The 22,247-nt window shown below is 33.3% G+C and overlaps 1 protein-coding gene across 10 annotated transcripts in view; it reads left to right on the top strand.

The window, feature by feature from the left end:
• The window catches only part of KIF21A (kinesin family member 21A), a 133,592-nt gene that overhangs the window by 81,579 nt on the left and 29,766 nt on the right, over positions 1-22,247 (top strand). For 5 of the 10 annotated variants that reach the window (XM_090273014.1, XM_090273009.1, XM_090273017.1 and 2 more), the window contains exons 10-20: positions 208-271; positions 5,568-5,771; positions 11,375-11,413; positions 15,389-15,479; positions 15,902-16,019; positions 16,413-16,601; positions 17,018-17,217; positions 18,327-18,434; positions 21,213-21,281; positions 21,377-21,594; positions 21,745-21,898. In XM_090273014.1, the coding sequence (XP_090129140.1) occupies positions 208-271; positions 5,568-5,771; positions 11,375-11,413; positions 15,389-15,479; positions 15,902-16,019; positions 16,413-16,601; positions 17,018-17,217; positions 18,327-18,434; positions 21,213-21,281; positions 21,377-21,594; positions 21,745-21,898 (1,454 nt within the window). The remainder of the gene's footprint in view (positions 1-207; positions 272-5,567; positions 5,772-11,374; positions 11,414-15,388; positions 15,480-15,901; positions 16,020-16,412; positions 16,602-17,017; positions 17,218-18,326; positions 18,435-21,212; positions 21,282-21,376; positions 21,595-21,744; positions 21,899-22,247) is intronic. The other 5 variants (XM_090273016.1, XM_090273012.1, XM_090273018.1 and 2 more) reach the window with 1 other exon arrangement.

The raw sequence follows: 22,247 nt of genomic DNA, 5'->3' as shown, positions 1-22,247 counted from the left end.
ATGCTTTCTTTGTAAATAATACATTCTTATAGAAACAAAACTTGCCCTGCATTTGTTGTATTATATAGTTAAGGGTGGGAAATTTTCTGTATGAATTCTGTTTTAAAGCATAATTATTTTGTTTCCATAACTTGTTTTTTTCTCCCATTCTATTTTGTTGAAGTTTTAATTGAAAAGAAATTCTTATTTTCATATTTTATCTTGCAGGGGAAGGGAATGAGGAAATTAGTAATATGATTCACAGTTATATAAAAGAAATCGAAGATCTCAGGTACAGTTCATGTTCTGTGGTATAAAATACACATTTTGGGTTTTGCAGTATAGTAATATTGCTATTTGTTGGGCTTATTGTGTAGTAACTATTAATGTTGATATTTCAACCCTTTGGGCAGGTTAACTTTAGGAGAATAGGTACTTGCCTTTCCATAATGTTGCATTCCAAACAACTTTCCTTCCATCTCTTCCCACATTATATTCCCATGTCATCTTCCTATGCTGGTTGTCATACCCCTGGTGGGAGCTTACCTAACCTGATGACATACAGGACAGGCATAATTGGTGGAATGACCTTGGTGCCATTCCTCACCATTTGAGAAAGGTCAGCATCAATAACTCATCTTTAATTTTTTAAATCTCCCATTCCTTCTGTTCCTTTCTACTTCTCCAGCCACTTCTTCTGTGTGAATCATTGCATCCCTACATATTTGCCTGCCTCTCTGGTATAGAGGCTCATTCATCACTCACATTTTCACTCACATACTACAAATGTTCACTGTATGTGGAGTGCCATGCCATGGACTCAGCAAGTGAGACATAAACAAGTTCAGTCTAGGTGGGGCACCTTACATAAATAATCACATGTCATAAGTGGAATGACAGAAATTAGCAAAAGGAATGCCACTGCCTGGTATGGGAATACAGATGAGACCCCTGAGCCCCGGCTGGGGAAGTAGAGGTCAGAAAGAAGGTCAGGGACACTAATCATTTTTATATTTTACTCAAGTTCCATGGTTTGCCCGGATGGCTCATCTACCTTCTCTTGAAGTAAAACTATAGTCTGCTCCATGGGAGCATCTGAGTAGCTCAGGTCTCACTTCTGTACCCATTTGCAGAAAATAACCAAGTGGGAGATCATGTTTCACAGCTATCTCAATACTTCTCCATCTTGTATTTGTGCTCTTTCCCTTTTTCTCCTTCTGACTATTCTAGAGATTATTAAAAAGAGATAAGGAATGTTTCTACTGTTTCTGCCCCTGGCAAGGCACACTGGATTCCTTAAGTGTTTCAGACAGCAAAAACAAATATTTACTTTATTAACTGTTACTTTTTTTCTGTACCTGTATCTCCAAACTTTACCTTTGGGTGGAGACCTTTGCGGTATTGGGTCCTGGTTCTGGTAAGCAGCTACCTGGGGTTGAACTTCTTTCCTGTGTGGGCAATGCTCTTTCCCACCTACTGCCAAAAACTTGTCTTTCCTCACTGGGTCAAACTCTGTCTTTACCTTTCCTTGAGACACAACTAGTATCTATCTTTTAGTACCTGAAGATACTCTTCCTGCTCCTAACTTGCTTCTCTTTGTTTTCCTTGGCACTGGTCAATTCTGAAGGCCGATTCCATGCTCTGGTCATTGTGCTCTGTTTCTTCTCTTCTACCCTGTTATTCTAAGATCTTATCTAGGCTTGAGCTCACTTTTGGAAAAATGGCTGCGTTAGTGTTATTTCCTAGAAGACTGACTGGATCATTTCCACCCCTCCTAGTGACTAAAAGCAGCACTTAATAAATTCTTTCTTCTTGTTCTTGAGTTAAGACCATTCTAAAGTCGTTTAGAGAAGAGAGATGAGACAGGGTCTGAAATCAATCAGTGATCAAATCTTCCTTAGTGTAGGTTAATAGCTTGTTCCACTTTCCCAACTTTTCTTTAATGGTTCTTTAATTAGGTGTGTCTCACTCCTGAGAAGTAGGCTTCTAGAATCCTAGCACTATAATAATTTACATATAAACATAAATGAGCTTTGAACTAGATTGGATTACCCACCTGTTTTGAAATTTTTAAACTTATTAATAAGTGTGTGACCTTGGGAAAGTGACCTAACATCTCTAAACTTCAGTTAATTCATCTGAAAGAATGAGGTAATTAATACCTGCTAGACTCAAAGACTTATTACAGGGTTTAAATAAAGCACAGGATATAAAAGTTCTTAAATTTGAAAGTACTGTAAAGGCCTAGCATATTATTATTGTTTATATACAAGTTCTCACATTTTGTTTTTGTTTACTAAATCCTGCTCCAATTCATATTTCTATCAAAACATGGTCTTAGGAAGGCATTTATTTACAGCTTCCTAAACTTAAGAGAAATATATGTATTGTCACTTGGAAATGTTTATATTTTGCTCTGACTGGTGTGGCTCAGTTGGTTGGTCATTGTCCTGCAAAGTGAAGGGGTGCTGATTCAATTCCTTGTCAGGGCACATGCCTGGGTTGCGAGTTCAGTCCCTGGTTGGGGTGTGTGAGAGAGGCAACTGATTAATGTTTCTCTCTCACTTTGAGGTTTCTCTCCCTTCTCCCTCCCCTCTCATCTCTCTAAAAATAAATAAGTAAAATTTTAGAAAAAAAATTTTTTGTATATTTTATTGATTATGTTGTTACAATAGTTCCAATTTCCCCCCCTTTACTCCCCTCTGCCCAGTACCCCCCCAAAATTTTAAGTCTATATTTTAAGTCTTATTCTAATTGTAAAATATGCTAGTTACCTTTTTACCTTTTAATAACTTACATGTCATTATTATTTTGTGAAATAATGTTACTAATTAATTAACTATTGTTTTGGTGGTATTTAATTTTTTATAGAAATTTTTTGAAAACATAAGGCAGTATAAACAAAATTAAAATTATTCATATTCCCACAGTGCCTAAAACTGGTGTACCATATTGATATATCTCTTCAATATTTTGAAAGCATACTTTAGCAAAATTGCTGTCCATTCTTTGAAATGTGACAAGATATCATGAGTATTTTGAGAATGTTATTAACTATTTTCCTAACATGATTTTTGCATGGTTCCATGTAGTATTGTCTTCCATTTTTAATTCATTTACCTAATTCCCTATGTTAGATAATTATATTGTTGTTAGATAATTATATTGTTAGCAACTTTTTGATAAGAATAGTTATTATTTGTTAAATACATTATCAGTCAGGTGAGTTTAAATTTATTGTATCATTGACCCTCATGATAATTCTAGGGAAGTACATATGTTTTATCTCCATTTTACAGAGGAAACAGTGGAGGCTTTTAGAGATTAATGGTCCAAGATTTAGTGAGTGACAGAGCTGAGAGGCAAGCCCTCAGTCTGCTCCTCACTAAGGAAGTTTGTAGACTTCCTCCATGCCTCACTGTTTAGTTGCCTGTTAAATGAAATGCAGGCAGCGACAAGTGGGTGCGAGGGAGAGTGTGAAGAGAAAAAGGGTAACAGAGAGGTGCTGTCTCTGCAGCCCATATAAAAAGCAGGTTCTGCTAATGTAGCATGGGGTCTGTGGAGCTGAGCCCTGAAGGTTTAACTTTATCAGCACTAGGATTGAAGAAACTTCGAACATACACCTACCAAATACAAACTTTAAAAATCAGGTAATGAAAAAAAAACACAAGTTGTCTCATTGTTATATGAATCAGCCAATTAAAGGACAGGTCATTTACTGCCTATAATATTATTAAGTATTCTGTGTCTGAAAGTTTTGGAATAATAACACACAACATTATTTACAAACAAGTAAATAAAACTGAGTTTTAACTTTGAAAAAAGACAGGTCATTATTGAAAATTCGCTTATTATATTTTCATTTAGTATTAATATTCATTATTATGCACCAGGCTTTATAATAGATATTGAAAATATGGAAAAGTATAAATTTTGACTTTCTATTTTTTTTTTTTGAAGACTTTATTTATTTTTAGAGAGAGGGGAAAGGAGGGAGAAAGAGAGGGACAGAAACATTGATTTGAGAGGGGAGCATAGACTGGTGACCTCTGGCATGCACACTGACTAGGGACCAAACCCACAACCCAAGCATGTGCCCTGACTGGGAATTGAACTGCTGACCTTTCACTTTGCAGGACGATGCCCAACCAACTGAGTCAGACTGGTCAGGGCTTGACTTTTTATAGTTAAGCTGAGTCTTTATACTTAGGTTGCCTCTTGTTTTGAGAAAGACAGGGTTATATTTATGATTTCCTTTAAAATAATTTTAAAGTCATTTAACCTACAAGTTTGTACACAGCTACTTAACCATTTAACAATATTATAATTGTTTTCTGCTCATATATAGCACCAGATATATAATAAAACAATTTCATTAAAGAATTAGTAGGACATTAACTTAAAATATATATTCACTGATTTACATACAGTCTATCTCCAGCTGGTTTCAACAGTGTCATGAATAATTTTGGTAAATAATGAGAAAACACAGAGCTGACTATGCCTTCAAGAACTTAATTGTTACAAATAATCTAGCATCTTTCTCTGAAATATTTTCACATACAGCAAAAGTACTTAGTAATACAGTTTTGGGGCAGAGGTAGTAGGTAGCATTTTCGCTTTATAGCCCTGTCTCAGTCACATTTGCCAGTTTACCTTGGAAAGCTATTATATTCAAGTAGATAAATCAAATCAAAGTAAAGGGACTAGCCTAGAGGGTTCTGAATCTCTTTTAGTCTCAAGTCCACAGTCTTTTAGGATCTTATCATTCTGTGGTTTTGCATATTACTGATTGTACATACATTATTCTCCTGTCATTAGTCGGACCACTTGACCAAACAAAAGAATGTTTTCAATTATCAGAGTCAGGTTTCCTTGGAGATATCGTCTTTTCCCATGCCACATTCAGGAGCCAGATGTCTCTCAGCCAGTTAGGGGCGAGTTTGACTGACTATTCTTTGCAAGGATTTGGGGATGCTATTATAGCATGATGAATGAGGAACTGAAGGGTTGAGAACGACACTGCTTGTGTATTTTAAGTTTAAATGATGGCTTTACAAAGCAAGGATAACTAGTGCCTGGTGGCCAGAATGCAAGTAATCTAATTACTATTCGCACTTTTGAACACAAGAGTGTGATTTCAAATTTGTAATTATTTAATCAGGGAATTAAAAAATATCCTAAACATTAATGTTTATGAACACATTTATTTGTTAAAGTCTACCTTATAGCAATATTGAAAGACATTTTGGAAGTCTTTTTTTTTAGCATGCAAAACAACTCATTTAAAATGCCTATTTATTCCTGGTGTAGTTAACTTGGTAGAGGCAGAAATTAGAATGATGGTTGCCAGGGCCTGGGAGGAGAGGGGAACTAGGAGTTAGCGATTCACTGATACAGAGCTTCAGCTGGAGAAGATAAGGAAGTTCTGGAGACAGATGATGACAGTGGCTGCAACAGCAGCGTCAGTGAACTTGGTGGGCTGCAGAACTGTCCACTTAGGAATGGTTAGGCTGGTAAATGCTATGGTATGTATTTTTTACCACAATAAAAGATGTTTCCTATTTAACTATATTTTCATTCACTAGGGCAAAATTATTAGAGAGTGAAGCAGTGAATGAGAACCTTCGAAAAAACTTGACAAGAGCCACGGCAAGATCAACTTACTTCAGCGGACCATCATCTTTCTCTCCCTCTATACTCTCCTCAGACAAGGAGACCATTGAAATTATAGATCTAGCTAAGAAAGATTTAGAAAAGCTGAAGAGGAAAGAAAAGAAGAAGAAAAAAAGGTAGTGTTTTACAATCACTGGTTTATGAATCCCTATTTTGTTTTCACTTATCAGGGTACTTTAATTTGTGATTACAATGAATATACGTAGTCTCATAAGTATAGTAACAAATGAAATATTTAAATTAGCTGACAATTACAATGATGTTCTTAATAGTTTACCACTACTTGTATGTAAAAAGTTTAATTATAATATTATGGCAATGAATTTTATTTAGGCTATGGCAAGGTAAAGTTACTACTAGAGATTGTTTTATTATTTCTTCAAATAGCTGCTTTTGCATTTCATTCACCTTTCTTTTCTGCAAAGCTTGCTGTACCATTACAATTCAGTGTTTTCATCCCCCCCCCATTTCTAATGCAATTAAATAGTCTCACGGATATATTCTAATTCCTGTCTAGATTCGTTTAACTAAAGGCTAAACTAATTCATCAGACTGTCATTTAATATCATTTGTTCTCCTAAGTATTTTCTGCAAGGCTTCTAATTTGATTACATGAAAGTTATTATCTGAATCTTCCTACAAGGAGCTACTCAGCTGTTCACCACTATTCTAGGCTCTCTTTTCCTTGCATCCTGATAATATCTCCTGAAATCAACTGGGTGCAAAAAAGAGGAGGAAAATAAAAATATGACCACTTATAATGTGCGAGTGGTTAAATACTCATAAATTCCTTACATGTTTACATACTAATTCTATAGTGCAGTCAAATATATTTTGAACATGCCAGTCAAATTAATTTTAAGCATTTTTGGCTAGATATTCAAAAGTAGGCAAAGCTTCTTATTTGTTAACGGTGTGTTACAAGGGGTGCACTTTGTACAATTATTATTGACATTTAGTCTACCTACTGCTTTGCTCAATTTATTTAGTTTTTTTTTTTTAGGCAACCAGGCATTTCTTACATGAAAAAAATAAATAAAAAAAGAGTTGGTCAAAGTTATTGGAGATAAAATTCTTCATATTAATTCTACTTTGTGTCCTTGAATTAAAAAAGAATGATTAAAATAATTAAAACAAGGAGTTACACATCTATGTTTAGGAGGCATTGCAATTTAAATTGCATTCTTAAGATACTAATGTCTTAGCAGGTGTTCTTCACGGATGGCTGATTATGGCAGCATTAAGAAATCTATAATGATTCCCTCTTAGGTAGGGCAATTAAAACTGAATAATGATTATAGAATTATTGAAACAAGTGTGACTCAACGTACTGCTTGAATGAAAATGAGACTTGTGCACATGACTTAACATTTACATATAAAATTAGTTCTGCAGTTGGTCAAAATATCAAAGGTTTTGACTAGTATTTTAAAGGTTTTGGTGGTTTGTGTTCATGTATAAGTATAACCAAGGGTACATTTCTCAAGGTTATGAGCTGGTTCTGCTCTTTCCTTTTGAGTTAAATATAGAGATGTTACCTGAATCACTGTTGGACATGAATAATAAAAAAAGCTAGGGATACCAATAGAAACATAGGCTGTTTTGACATTCTTGTAGTGTCTATAGCTATCCCAAATTAATACCTCTGATGCAGGTTATTTTTGTGATAATACAGGGTTGTAAGCATTTTTGACTGATAAATAGTATTAAAGGAGAAACATTTTATTATTAGGATTTTTATCTATTGCTTTTCAACCATTTCAAGATAAAAATATTAAATAAGTAATTTAAAAGTGACAAGTTATGATTTTTGTAATTTATTTAGATGTAATAATTATAACAATAAAAATAACAGCAGGTTTAATACTAAGAACTTACCAAACAACTGGATTTAAATATAAATATTCAAGTGAAAAAAGTTATTTTCTAACACAAAGTTATGTGAGATTGAAGAAAAATTTCTGATAAAAATAAAAAAGCCAGATACATTAAATTGAGATAAGGTAATCTGTGAAAAAAAAATGAAAGATAGCTTAGAATGAGAAAAACAAATTAATACATACTATAAATAAATAACTCCTATTCAGTGTTTTAAAAAATGCTTTACAAAACATTTTCACACACAGACTACCTTATGTCTTTGTAAAACTGAAAGATAATGTAGTGTGAACCTAGGAAAGTTTTTCTTGTGTATCATAGAATATATAACTATATTAGCCTTTAGAACCAGTTTATGAATTTACTTTACCACAAATATGAATTTGTAAAATTTAATAGAGTTTTTATCACACTATTTAAACTTTGTTGTGGATTAAAAAATGAAAGCCAATACTATTTTACTAAGCTTGATAAAGATTTTGTTTGTAATCAATAACTTTTAGCTATAGATGCAAATAATATTTAGTTGAATGTAATGTTTCTATTTTAAAAATGGAGGTAAGCTCTCATTTTAGCCAAAGGGTTTGCTACAGGTTGAAACAAATAAAGATTTTCAGCAGAGTTGAGAATGACTTCAGGTTTACTGAAGTTAGTGATGAGTCTTCCATAGGAACACTTTGGTAGCTATAGCTTCTCTTTGGATATGCTGATTTTTGTCAAGTTGCGTTACATGCCTCATATTAGTTTTGTATGTATCAGAGAGACATTACAAAATTTGTGTTCTGCCTCAACCTTACATACGTAGTAAGTTCAATTAAAATAGTTTGAAACTTGAACTAATTTTTTTTCTAGAAAGTATTATAAATACATAGTGTCCAGGTTTCCCAACTCACTCACATAAAATGATTTTTACCCATTTTATAGTGTGGTGAAAGCAATTCTGAAGGGAATAGGAAAAGACAAAAAAAAAAAGGGGAAAGAAACGTTAGTTCTCATGGATGTAGTCAACCTTTGCGGGGAAAAATGTGAATTTTTGCCTTAGTTCTTTCTTGTTGCCATCTACTGACTTTGTGTTCCTGTGCTGCCTTGATCCATTTGTTCATGACGCAGTCAGTTCTCACTAAGTCTACCTTACTCCCAAGTACTCCTAATTTCAAAATCATCTACTTTTTCCTCAAATCTCTTTACATTCAAACTCGGGAGCAAAGCCATCTGACAACAGGAATTTATGCCAGTGCAAATGCCTGACAGCCAGTTAGCTTCTTTTCTAAGGATGTTTCTGATTTTGAAAGAGGAAGCATAAATCCAAATACTAAAATTTGGGGCAGCAACCCCATCAAGAAAAAAAAAAATCAAGTCATGCAGGAAAGAATTATTTCTTACCGCCTGTTGGCTGACAAATTCTAAACCTGTCTGGGGCTTGACCTTTGGATTCCACTTCTCTAGGCTGTCCTTGTCATAGTTGCTTTCTTTCCTCCCCACTGAATCCACCTCTTTTAATTTACTTCGTTTTGTGTTGTTACTTTTTGGTTTTAGTGGCTATGGTAGAAGAGCTGCAACTGGGTCGTTTTTATGTGAGTGCATCTGTATTCAAGGTGGATGTCATAGGTCCTGTTTTACACTGAGGTTTCACCCTCTTGGGCATCAAAGTCTTTACCAAAGCTACAACCAATAGCTAACTGTGGTGTTTTAAGGTTTGCTCTTCTACCTTTTTGTCTATCTGTAAAATAGGTCTACATAGTAAGAAAATAAGGGGGAATAATTGAATAGACTATATATTGCCTGTTTTTCAGTTACGTAAATGTTTTAGAATGGTTAGCAAAATTTGCACCTCCCTCTCTTCCTGCTCCTTACCCCCAGTATAGACGTATTGTTATATAACTAAATGAAATAAAAACTGAAATTCTTTAAATTATGGAGAAGTATCAGATTAAGTTTATTTCTCTGACCCTCCACTATCTTTTGAACTATTGATTGCAAAGCTTTTTTCAAAAGGCAATTGGAAAGGCATCTAAAATTTATCTACTTATTAGCTCATATCATCCATAGATTTTAATATAACTCTCTTGTGTAAGGCAAAAAAAAAAATAAAAATAAAGTCTTCATACTGAAAATAGAAAATTCGGTCTCTTTATCGATGAACCATATCTTTTGAGCCATTGTAGCTCATCATCATAAGTACAGGCCTAGATTAGAAATAAAGTGTTTTGCCCTGGCTGGTGTGGCTCAGTGGTTTGAACGCTGGCCTGTGAACCAAAGGGTTGCTAGTTTGATTCCCAGTCAGGGCACATGCCTAAGTTGTGGGCCAGGTCCCCAGTTGAGGGAGCACGATAGGCAACCACACAGTGATGTTTTTATCTCCCTTTCTTCCTCCCTTCCCCTCTCACTAAAAATAAATAAATAATAAAAATATTTTTTTAAAAAACTATTTTTGCTTTTTTGTGCATTTAGATAAAGAAAATCTATGATTCAAACATTTATCCCCATATTTTTGGATATCTAGCTTTAAATGACTTGCACTATAAATAAAAACTTCACTTATTCATCAGACTGCATTATATTTGTATTTAGTCGTGTCAGGTTGAAACTCTAGAAACACAGATTTCTTAGGCGATAGCTTTAATTTTGGTTTTTAGCCATTATAATTACTGCACCTTTGATCCCTGGTGAATATCACTCTGTTGACTATTTTTCTCAGAAAGATTGCTAGTCTCTCCTTGTAATAGCAGTATATAAATATATATATAAAAAAATTACAGGCCAACAAATAAAAATCATATGTGAGCACATATGTTACAAAATTAAAATGAGAACTAGCTTGATAAAATAATTCATATCTAAGCTTCATCTCTTCATTTTGAAATATTGATGATTCTGGAAAATATTTTTGAAATTCTGGGCAGAAATGGGCTATATCAGGATTGCTATATGCTTCTTCAGAGCCTAGCACATCTATCTTTTTGTCTACATGACAAATGTTGGTATTCAGTACATTCCATTGAGTAAAGATGCCCAATTGTGCATAGTCAATATTTTTAAATTTATTTCAAAGCCTTTAGGAACACATTTATAATTTTTTAATACTTTTCTGATTGAAATATAATCTTACTAATGGAAAGTACTACATTTCCCATTTTATTGCCATCTTTGCCTTAGGTGTTCTTTTGGTAGTTAGTTTTTTAATAATTAGTACAGTGATATGAGATTTTAATTTTCAATAGATAAAATTACAGTTATTCACTGATATCATATTCATTTGACCATAATATCATTTCATGTATAATTTTGAAATAGAATTTTTTTTTATCTAGTGATGTTCACATGTATATTAAAATAGAAAAAAAGTTTTAAAAGTAGTATTCTAGTATGTAGCATTAATGGTAATTTCATATTATGGTATAAAGGCATTACTTTTTGAAGTTCTTGAATTATGTCATGAAAAGGTCTTTTGTAAAGGTCTAAAAGTCAGAGGATATTATCAAAAGTAAGCCTTTGTAGGAAACTGAGAAAACTGATCCATTTCAGATTTAAAAAAATAAATGGCATTCAACACTTCTACTACTTATATAAATTGAGACTTTACATTTTATTGCTAAGTAATTTCAACTGATAGTCTATATATTCTTCTTAGATACAATGCTGCTTGTTTTTCTTACTTTTTATTCATACAAAATGTATTGCCTTTTTACTGTGTATTGTCCTTTGATGATATCTTTTAAAATTTATTTTAAAGTCTTCAAGCTCATGTTTCATTTTTACCTTCTTATCACTCTCGCTTTTTACTGTCTGGTTTGTCCTTCATTGGCTTGGCCTTCCAATACTGTGCCTCGTGGTTTTGAAGGCTACAGAAACTTGAGGAAAGCAATCGAGAAGAAAGAAGGTTGGAATATTTCCCAGGTTTTTAATTAAAATGTCATTTAAATACTTAGTTGCCATTCAAAGGAAATGTGTTATAGAATTATAGATTGTTTCAAACTAGATTAACTTGATGCTCCTAAGTAATGATTTTGTAAAATTAAAAATACCAAATGTATTTTTGAAAATACTTCTTAAGTAGAAAACCCTGACTAGTTACATGAATTAAAATTCAGCAATTTCATTTGATTTCAGAATAAACTATCATAAAAATGAAGGTGACTTACCTTTTTTAGGTGAAAAAGGACCCCAAGCCCCGCTTGACTTTCAGAATGTATCTTTCAGAACCTTGTGAGCAGACTGGCGATTATCAGTTTGGTGGGGATTGACATTTTGTTGCAGCCCATGTTAAGTCATGGGTGGGCTCTCTCCTCTTCTCCTTATTTGGTATAATCTTTGTTGAAAAACAACATTACATGGCAAAAAAAGCAAAAGGAAACTGTGGCCTTAGTACAGTTAAGATTACAAAGCATTTTTAAGGTTGAATTAGGAAAACAAGTGTTTTAAAATGTATTTGAAGTAAGCATCAGAAACAAGATATGTTTTTCCATTTGAAATTTGAGCAAAATTTAGAAATGCCTTTCTCTACTTAATAAACATTTGCATTTTTACTCATTCAGAATTATGGTTATTTAAACCAGGTCCAAGAAATATTTTACTTCCTAGAAGAATTTCTATTTGTAGATTTTTCTGAACAAATCTCCCTATGATATAATCAAAACTATTAAGAAAATAAACTAGTTTTAATAGTGTTTACGTATTTTGAAGCACCACTTTAGAAATCTCTCTCTTAAAATAAGCCTTTGAGAACATATACTAATTAAGTAAACTAATGTCTTACTTTAAATATGAAAGCTTAAAAATTACAACTTCTTGAAATTATTTAATAATTTATATTTCACAATTATATTCTATATATTATATCATTTTCTAAAGTTTCAAAGTTCTGTTCTATAATTCTATTAAGTTATTCAATGTATTCTAAATTACAGTACAATTCTAATTGTTCATGAGTCATAAAGTCACCTGATTTGTATATATTATATCTAGGACATTATGTTTATCATTGGGATTAAAGGAATAAAAATGTGAAATTCTTTCTATTTTTGAAAATAAGGTACATAGTTAAAGTAGTATGTGGAAAATTTTTCCCACCTTGAAATATTTAAGTCTTTTAAATAGACTTAGTGGATAGTTTGCTTCCAACTTTTGTACCATCCCTAAAGGACAGATAGCAAGAGCAGAGCAGCTTGAGGTTCTAGGACAGGGCTTCTGAAATGTGAATATGCACACAGATCACCAGGGAGGTTGATAAAGTGAAGATTCTGAATCAGTAGGACTGAGGTAGAGCCTGAGGTTCTGCGTATCTAACAGGCTACTGGGTGATGCTGATGCTTCCCTGTCTGTTGGACTGAACTTCAGGTGCCAGATTCTAGAATACTGGCCTGCGGGTCTTGATACCTGGTTTAATGGTTTAATTAATGTATTAATTGACCCAGGCCACAGTTTCTTTCTTTCTTTCTTTCTTTTTTTTTTTTTTTGGTTTTTAACAAAAATATCGACACTGGTTATCAAATGTTAAAGGGGTTAAACCACAAGAGCACTGGTGTTCCTCCCAGCTCCAAGATTCTGATTCTATGTAAAGTGCAGACTTGGGTACTCATCGCTGCTTAGTTAGTTATTTCCTATATCAGTTTGCCCAAATTTATTGAGGAAAACTTGAATATTTGAAATACAATTATTATAAAGCATCAATATGTATTTTTAAAGCTTAAGCTTTAAGTGATTTATAAAGATAAATTAATGATGTAAAGTTACAGCTACTGATTTTCTGCATCAGAATTGGCACAAACAGTTTATAATGTGAGCTAACTTTATGTTAAGTAAAAAGTAACATGAATTTAACTAGATACTGGTGGGAGGAAGAGGGTGTGTTGGGTCAAGGATTTGGAATATAGTGGTTTTATGGGTATAAACTTGAGGAAAAGAGATATTTGTATTAGAATTTGAAGTAATGAAAGAACCAGTAAAAGCAAAAATTATATGCTGCAACAGCTGCAGATGAGGAAGGAAGACGGCGTAAGTGAGAGAATGGGGAATGTTGATGGGAGATACCTTTTCTAACACATTCTCCTTTCTTAGCCCTTAATCTTAGTCCTAGATCTCAAATATAGCACTGTTTGAGTACATGGTACTGACCTTTGAATGGAATGATTGGATGAAGGGGGAGATTCTTTCTAGATTTTCAGCTTCAACTGCGTGATGGCGGAAAATCAGCAGCCCTACTATAGCACAAGTGATTTAAGACAGGCATTCAGTATATTCAGTATTTTCTCTAACAAAATGATTTAACAACACTCATGAGACCCTGTTATAATTTACTTGATTCCTCTCCAGTTAAGATTGTCTTATTGATAGTCCTGCTAGTTTCTTCTCATTCTAGAGATGTGTTATCTTCCAGTCATCTTTATGCACCTTTCAAGCCGCCATTGAATTCCAGCAGAGGTGCCAAACTGAAGTGCTTATGCAAAGCCATGGGATTCCTATATTTGACACTGCACATTTATTATGCACATCCTCTGGGTACTGGGAGTGTGATACTGAGCCCAACAGATGTGACCCCTGCCCTCATGAGGCATATGGTCTAGTGGGGAAGAGAAATTAAAGTGATAATCCATAAATAAACATAAATTAGGAACTCTGAAAAACACATATAAAGGAAAAGTATTTATAATTTATCTTGTGTGAGGATGAAAATATTGGTGACAATCGGGAGTCATAAACATTAGAGTTCAATAATAATAATAATAACAGAGCCTAAGTAAGATAAAAATTTTAGTCTAGTCTAAAAATAAATCTATTTATTAGGGCAATTATTTAATATAGCAGGATATCTGAAAGAAATGGTAGCTGTTATAAAGTTATTATGATACAGTTTTAAAACTCATTCTAGGAGGGATTTTGCTTGGAGAATATTGCCTTATTTGAGGTTTTTTTTTTTTTTTTTTTACTGTTAATAATTTGAAAATGTTACTATAGCACAAGAGTTGATTTTCTACATGTCGATTCACTTAAAGTTCACTTTCTTAATTTTAGTTAGCTGATTAAATATACCAGTCTAGTGTACAGAAGTATAAAAGGGTCAAGTGATTGAAGTGTGCACAAACTTTGGTCACTGCAGAGTCTTCTTTCTTTTTCTCAGGACCACCAGGGCTGACCTAGTTTAGTTTTAACCATAACTGACATCAGTAGGTAGTTAAGAGCTGTTAGTACTCAATAACTGAAGAGGAGGCTTCTATTTGTCTGGAGAATCTTGTAGCAGACCCTGACATTTCCTGTTCACTCAGAGGTCAGGCTGAACTTCAGACAGTTTGGACGTGCCAAGACCCATTTCTGTGAGGTTGTCAGAAACAGACCTGTGCTGTGGGTATGGAAAAAAGGATCATGTGCTATTATTACTGGAGGAGACCTGGACCCCTTGATGATTGCAGCCAGTGTGGACAAATGTACTGTGACAGATTCATTCTGGATCTTATTCTTAAATGTATTAGGACATCAACAAAAATGCAGTTTCTATATCTTTGTATTTAAATGGAAAAATATTTTGATGCCTTTGAATTTAAATTGCTTACATTCTAGTTAACTGGCTGTTACTGTGACTAGTTCTTAGCTGTCTCATCAGGTCTCATGCTCCAGGGTATAATCTGTTCTTCAGTGTTTCTGGAAATAAGTTGTTTCTTCATTAGTATTATACTATTGGTGGAATGGCAATTTCTGTTTTCCTCTGAAGCATCAGACATGATAATTTTGGTCAGTTGAATGGTCAACTCTTCTAGTTTGTTTTCCCAAATAATTGATGATTTTTTAAAATCTGAAAGGAAAAAGTGAACTATCTTTCTCTCTGCTTTAATACAATACCCTTTTCCACTCTTCTTTTAAGTGTGGCTGGTAAAGAGGATAATGCAGACACTGACCAAGAGAAGAAAGAAGAAAAGGGTATTTCAGAAAGAGAAAGCAATGAATTAGAAGTGGTAAGTATGGGAAAATGAACTTGTAAATTTTAGTCTCTAGATTAGGTTGTCGTTGATGTCTGATATCTATACTAACTTTTATGTAGAAAGAGAAATGGTTATCATGCATCCATTTTAAACTGTTTTCTTGAGAACCTCCTTTTTTTTAGCTATGTGAGCTATAAATATTGGCAACTTTCATTTTTGTGCATTGTGAAAGAATTGTGTGTGAAGGTGTAGAATACTATGAGAGATGATGTACTCTTTGCTTTAAGACAAAATTGTTATGTAAATAACTTTAAAATCAGAATGATTTTTGAACTGATGAAAAGTGAAAATTTTGAACTTCTGTACTTCATACTGCACTACATAATCTCTTTTAATGAGGTAGTCAGTTTGCTTTGCCATAGCTGTGTTATTAATGGGAACAAACAACATTTTAGGAAGAAAATCAAGAAGTAACTGATCATGAGGATGATGAAGAGGAGGAGGAGGAAGAAGAAGATGACATTGAAGGGGGTGAAAGCTCTGATGAATCAGATTCTGAATCAGATGAAAAAGGTACTTGCATTTTGGTACAATGACAAGAAAAGCATTTGGTAACTTGTTTAAGACATGACAGAAAAGTCTTAACATTCCCCACTTCATCCTTGATGAAAACAGCTTTTATAACTGCTGACCTATGATGCCCTTCAAGGCTCATGTTTTTTCCCTTATTGGATTTAGTCATTGTGTGATTTCCATTCTTATTTAGTACAAGTAGTATCTGTTGTTCCTGAACAATGTGAACACAATTTTTTTCTTATTCACCTATTTTAGTTTTGTTTTATCTAGAACAGATGCTGCTAAGTAAATCCCTGGATGGAGATGATAGTTTTCACTCACTCGCTTGAAAGATAGAATTATGATATTTTGACCCATCCTAGTATTTTTATTTTCTTCTTTTATAAATAGCCAATTATCAAGCAGACTTAGCAAACATCACTTGTGAAATTGCAATCAAGCAGAAGCTGATTGATGAACTAGAAAACAGCCAGAAAAGACTGCAGACACTGAAAAAGCAGTATGAAGAGAAGCTAATGATGCTACAACATAAAATTCGGGACACTCAGCTTGAAAGAGACCAGGTGCTTCAAAACTTAGGTAAGAATTATACTTAATTCAAATTAAAGTTCAAAATAAATCATCAAAATTGATTGTTTTGTCATTTCTTCCTTCAGAAGAAAAAAATTATATTAGAAGCCACATATAATGTGAATGTGTCTCAAAGGTTAAATATTGTTTATTTTGTTTATTTCATTCTTGTAACTGTCTAAGCTATTTCATTATTTTGTCTGAAGTTGTGGTTAATTGCTTGAATGTCTCTGATTTATGCTGGAAACATTTTCTCAAAGTAGACTTCAATGATTGTTAAACAACTCAAGAGGAGATAATAGAAGTGGCTCAGGGATGCCCTGGTTTGTTTGGGAGGTAGGACTTTTCTAAGGTCATGAGTTGTAAGTCTGAAACAGAAATCCGTGTCTCACAAAAACAAATACAAATATCCTTTGATCATGTAGGCTCAGTGGAATCTTACTCAGAAGAAAAGGCTAAAAAAGTTAAGTCTGAATATGAAAAGAAACTCCAAGCCATGAATAAAGAACTGCAGAGACTTCAAGCAGCTCAAAAAGAGCATGCGAGGTTGCTTAAAAATCAATCTCAATATGAAAAGCAATTGAAGAAATTACAGCAGGATGTGATGGAAATGAAAAAAACAAAGGTATTAATTATGTTTTCCATTGAAGTCTGATGTTGAAGACGCTTGTGTCATTTGGGACAAAAAAAAATTATTATGGTCTTTCCATATTCCGTAAAAGGTAACCCTGTCTTACAAATGATGCATTAATTTCCTTTGGGCAATTAGAAGTTGTTTCCTACTGTCATCCGTTATCAAAGCCTTAAAGCCTTTCTTCAGAGAAGCTGAAGAACTTGTGGTCAACAGGGTTTCTTAGACTTTGATAGATATTTCTCCTCTTAAGACTCTTACACAAGGTTAACAAAAATAAAACATATTTAAAATATTCAAAAAAGCATAGGTAATTATGTAGTGAACACTATATCCACTATCTAATTTAAGATACTAAACATTACAGATAGGCACAAAGCCTCCTTTATATCCTTTCCTGATTGTATTTGTTTCTCCCCAAGAGATAACAATTATCTTGAATTTTTGTTTATCATTCCCATGCATAGAAAAGTACACATTTTTGTCTCTTGATGGAAGAGAGTACATAAATCCTGAGCTGTTAACTGTGTTTGTTGTGGGATCAGTTATTAACATTTGAAATAAAAATCAATGTAGTTTCCTTAAAATAGCAAATGTAGAATGGATAAGAAAGTAGGTTATGATGTTGTATATTTGCTGTTGACGATGGCAATAGCTAAAATTATTAGGTGCTTACTATATGCCAGGCAATGTTATAAACACTGCACAGATATTAGCTCACTGAATTCTCCTAATAGTTCAGTGCCATAGAGCTATTACCTCCATTTTGTATGTGGGAAAGCCAAAACCTAAAGAGGTTAAGTAGCTCATTCAAAATCATACAGCTACTGGCAATAAGTGTCAAAAATTCATTCATAGAACAACTGCACACTGAATATAAAAAGCATGACCTCTAAGCAATTTGACAGAAACATATTATAAATGTATTAGAAATAGAAATTATTAATTCCACAAAAATAAGAATTGACGATTTGAAATGTAGCAGAACTCCACATTTCCATGTTAAATTTCAGAAGTCTCAGAACTAATTTCCATACATGTGGTTTAGTCAGTGAATTTTGTGATAAGGTAATTCCAATAGATGTATTTACCTAATTTTTTAGGTTCGCCTAATGAAACAAATGAAAGAGGAACAAGAAAAAGCCAGATTGACAGAGTCTAGAAGAAACAGAGAGATTGCTCAGTTGAAAAAAGATCAACGTAAAAGAGATGTGAGTGACTTTCTCAGTTATATACAAATGTTGTACATTGAACAAAATTGTTTAATAAATGGGAGAAAATTTTCTGGTAACTATAACTGTTACAGACAGGCTAAGGACAATAAGCATTAATTTTATATAGTGTGTATTATAGTATGTAGATTATAGTAATTCAATATAAATGTTTATGAAAAACACTAATATTATTATAAATTTCATTGAAGACTTATTTCCTAGATGATGAGATGGAAGAAAATGGCAAAGAACAGCTGGTTATATGTAGGGAAATAAGATAGTGATTTTAGGATGGTCCCAAGGACAGTTTCATCACTAGAGATTCTTAGAAATGTTCCTGGAATAATAGCCAGGGTTCACTAGAATATGCTTTATTAAGAGATATTAAAAATGCTCATATTCTTTAACTCAAGAATTCTACTTTCATGAACTTAGACCAAGAAAATATTCTAAAATAAGAAAAATTGTTATGTGTTAAAATCTTTACTTTAGGGTTATTTGTAAAAGCACAAAAGGTTAAAACAACCAAGATGCGTGACAGTAGGCGGAATATATAAATAAATTACAGGCCATCTCATTTAATAAATTGTTATTCATCCATTAAAAACTAGGGTTTGGAAAATGCATAGTAAAATGAAAAATGACTGATTTAACATTAAGTATAAAGTAGCATTTAATATATGCATGCTTGATTAAAATAAGGGAAAATTTGAAGGATATATCCCAACATGCTAACTGTGATTCTGTTAGGGTTATAGGTTATAGTTGATTTGGTTTCTCTTCTTTCCAAAGTTTTGGCATTATAGTTATTTCATTTATGACTTAATTTCCTTAAAAGAAGAGGTCATCAACTTCTTTTACCCATAGTTGGTTAAGTTTTAGCATTTTTTAACTCAACATTTTCAAAATCCTCCCTGGAGAAAACGAGCATATAGCATATTTCAGAAAATGAATACAGTATCTACTTTGGGAGGTAAAGAGGAAATTTAAAGGGGTAGAGAAGACAGATTAATAAGGTAGGAAAGTAGATATTTTAACAAGATGATTCCCATATTTATGTCTTTATTTCTTTCTTTTTTCTAGCATATCAATGTATTTTAATAATCAGTATATTTTGTCACGTTCAATTCCTGGGCATTTTAGATGATGTTTATACTATTTTATTACTGAAATCAAGAAGAAGGACATTATAACATATTGCCTATTCTTTTTCCCCTAACTGCTATTCTTTTAAAATTGAGATAAAATTTATTTTTTTAAACTATACAATTCAAATTTTTAATATATCCACAAAATTGTGCAAAAATCACTGCCATCTAATTTCACAACATTTTCATCACTCCATAAGGAAACCTTATACCCATTAGCAGTCACTCCCCATCCTACCCTGTTCCTGGCCCCTGACAACCATTGATCCACTTCGTTATCCCTAGGGTTTGTCTAGTCTGGACATTTCATTTAAATGGAATAACATGGTATGTAACTTTTGTTTCTGGCTTTCATTTAGCATTCAGAGTTCACTCCTGTTATAGCATGTATAGTAGTTTATTCTTTTTTATGGCTGCATGGATAGAGTACATATTTTTTACCCATTCCTCAGTTGACAGACCTTTCGGTTATTTGCCCTATTTTGCTATTTATTTTGTTTTTAATGACAACTTTTGTACGACAGGACCAATTGCCTTACAATATAAGCTTTTTATTTCTTTATTGCTAATTCATATGAGGTATAGAGAGATCAACATTGAACCATTAACTTTTTGGAATCTTATCCACAACATATGATCTTATATGATATAATATTCTATTATAAAGATCTGAGGCTGTCTAATCACATACAAGTCTAATATTCAGATTCCTTTTCCTTTTTTTATGTGTTGTTTTGTGTGCACATTGTCCTCCTTTCTAAATTGTTTCTTGTCATGTTCATCTTGTACACCATACAAAAAATATGAATGAGCTTGAGATTTGACTTTTGATAGAAAGAAATATAACAAGTTTCAAACTATATGTTAATTTTAATTTTTGGTAGTTTATTCATTTAAAAAAGATTAATTAACTTTGCATCTATGTCAATCATTATTGTAGACAATAAGATATGGCAATGATAAGATTCTCTTCTCTAAGAATTCTCATCTGATGACAATAGGATTATGCCAAATCATAGAGTTGAATGACAGAGCCAGAATTAGGATTTTTAGTCCAAACTCTTCCCTGAAGTATGACTTTATAATTAATTGTCTTTATGATATAGAGTAGCTAGAAACAAACTGGTATTCAATGCTAACATGTTTTAATGTCAATTTACTTTACCCAACATTTTCAAAGTCATTACAAAGTGCTAATACAACAGGATTTGAAATTATTGTATATATTGTAAGGTATGTCTACCGAAAATACTCTGTACTGTCTTTCTTCCTGTGTGTGCCTCAGCCAGCAGAACAAACTACCTAACAAAAAATGAAATGAGAATATTTGTGAAGCATTTAGAAAAGTACTTGTATATAGTAAGCACTATATGAGGGTATGTTAAATAAAAGTATGTGTCACAGATGGCTATATTTCATTTTTCAGAGGCAGATGGCTATATCAATATGCATTTGTGTTTATTGGAATAAAATATCTGTATCTGTAATAATGGATGCAAGGCTGTTGTTAGCTCAGATTTTGCTAAACTCTATAGTTCCCAACAGGGTGGGGAATATGTTAATGTAGGTGTAAGAAGTATTGTATCTTCCAGTTTACTATTTTAACTTATTCAATATTATTTTATAGCATCAACTTAGACTTCTGGAAGCCCAAAAAAGAAACCAGGAAGTAGTTCTTCGTCGCAAAACTGAAGAGGCAAGTTGGCCATTTGGAGAAAACTTTCTGGCTTTGAGATAAATTATGTATTTCTGTAGACTAAGAGAATGAGTCACGCTTTGTTCCTATTTCAGGTTACAGCTCTTCGTCGACAAGTAAGACCCATGTCAGATAAAGTGGCTGGGAAAGTCACTCGGAAGCTGAGCTCCTCCGACACCCCTGCTCAGGACACAGGTTCCAGTGCAGCTGTTGCTGAAACGGATGCATCAAGGGCTGGAGCTCAACAGAAGATGAGAATTCCTGTGGCAAGAGTGCAGGCCTTACCAACAGCACCTGCAACAAATGGAACCAGGTCAACACGAGTCTTCTGTTCCTCCTAATATAATAATCTTTGTGGCATTATTACTGAATGATGGGCTTAAATGAAAAACAGCCTGTTTTCCAGTGCACAATCCAATAAGCACACAAGTAATTAAGTTTGTCTGTTTTTATATGATTGTAGAAAAAAATATCAGAGGAAGGGATTGACTGGCCGAGTGTTTACTTCCAAGACGGCTCGCATGAAATGGCAGCTTCTTGAGCGCAGAGTCACAGACATCATCATGCAGAAAATGACCATTTCCAATATGGAGGCTGATATGAATCGACTCCTCAAGGTGTGCAGAATTGAAAGAATTATGCTCTCCCTTAGCTGGCTGTTAATTTTTGGTTTTCAGATTTGTTCCCTGGGTAAATTTAATACTTACCAAGATTTTTTTCCCCTGTGAGTTTTGATTGTATTGTGTATGAATAGAGGAACATCATCTTTTAAAAATTGCAGTAAGAACTAGTAACATGAGATCTGTACTCTTAACACCTTTTTAAGTGTACAGCCTGGTATTGTTAACTGTAAGCATGATGTCGTACAACAGGTCTCTCGAACTTCTTCGTTTTGAAAACTGAAACAGCAACTCTGCATTTCCTCCTCTGTCAGCCCCTGGCCACCAGACTCCTACTGCTTCCATG

Source organism: Furipterus horrens, unplaced genomic scaffold, assembly GCF_987537825.1.
Source record: "Furipterus horrens unplaced genomic scaffold, mFurHor1.1.pri manual_scaffold_4, whole genome shotgun sequence".
Lineage (NCBI taxonomy): Eukaryota > Metazoa > Chordata > Mammalia > Chiroptera > Furipteridae > Furipterus > Furipterus horrens.
Note: the sequence above shows the minus strand (reverse complement) of the source record. Positions and strands in the feature narration are given on the sequence as shown.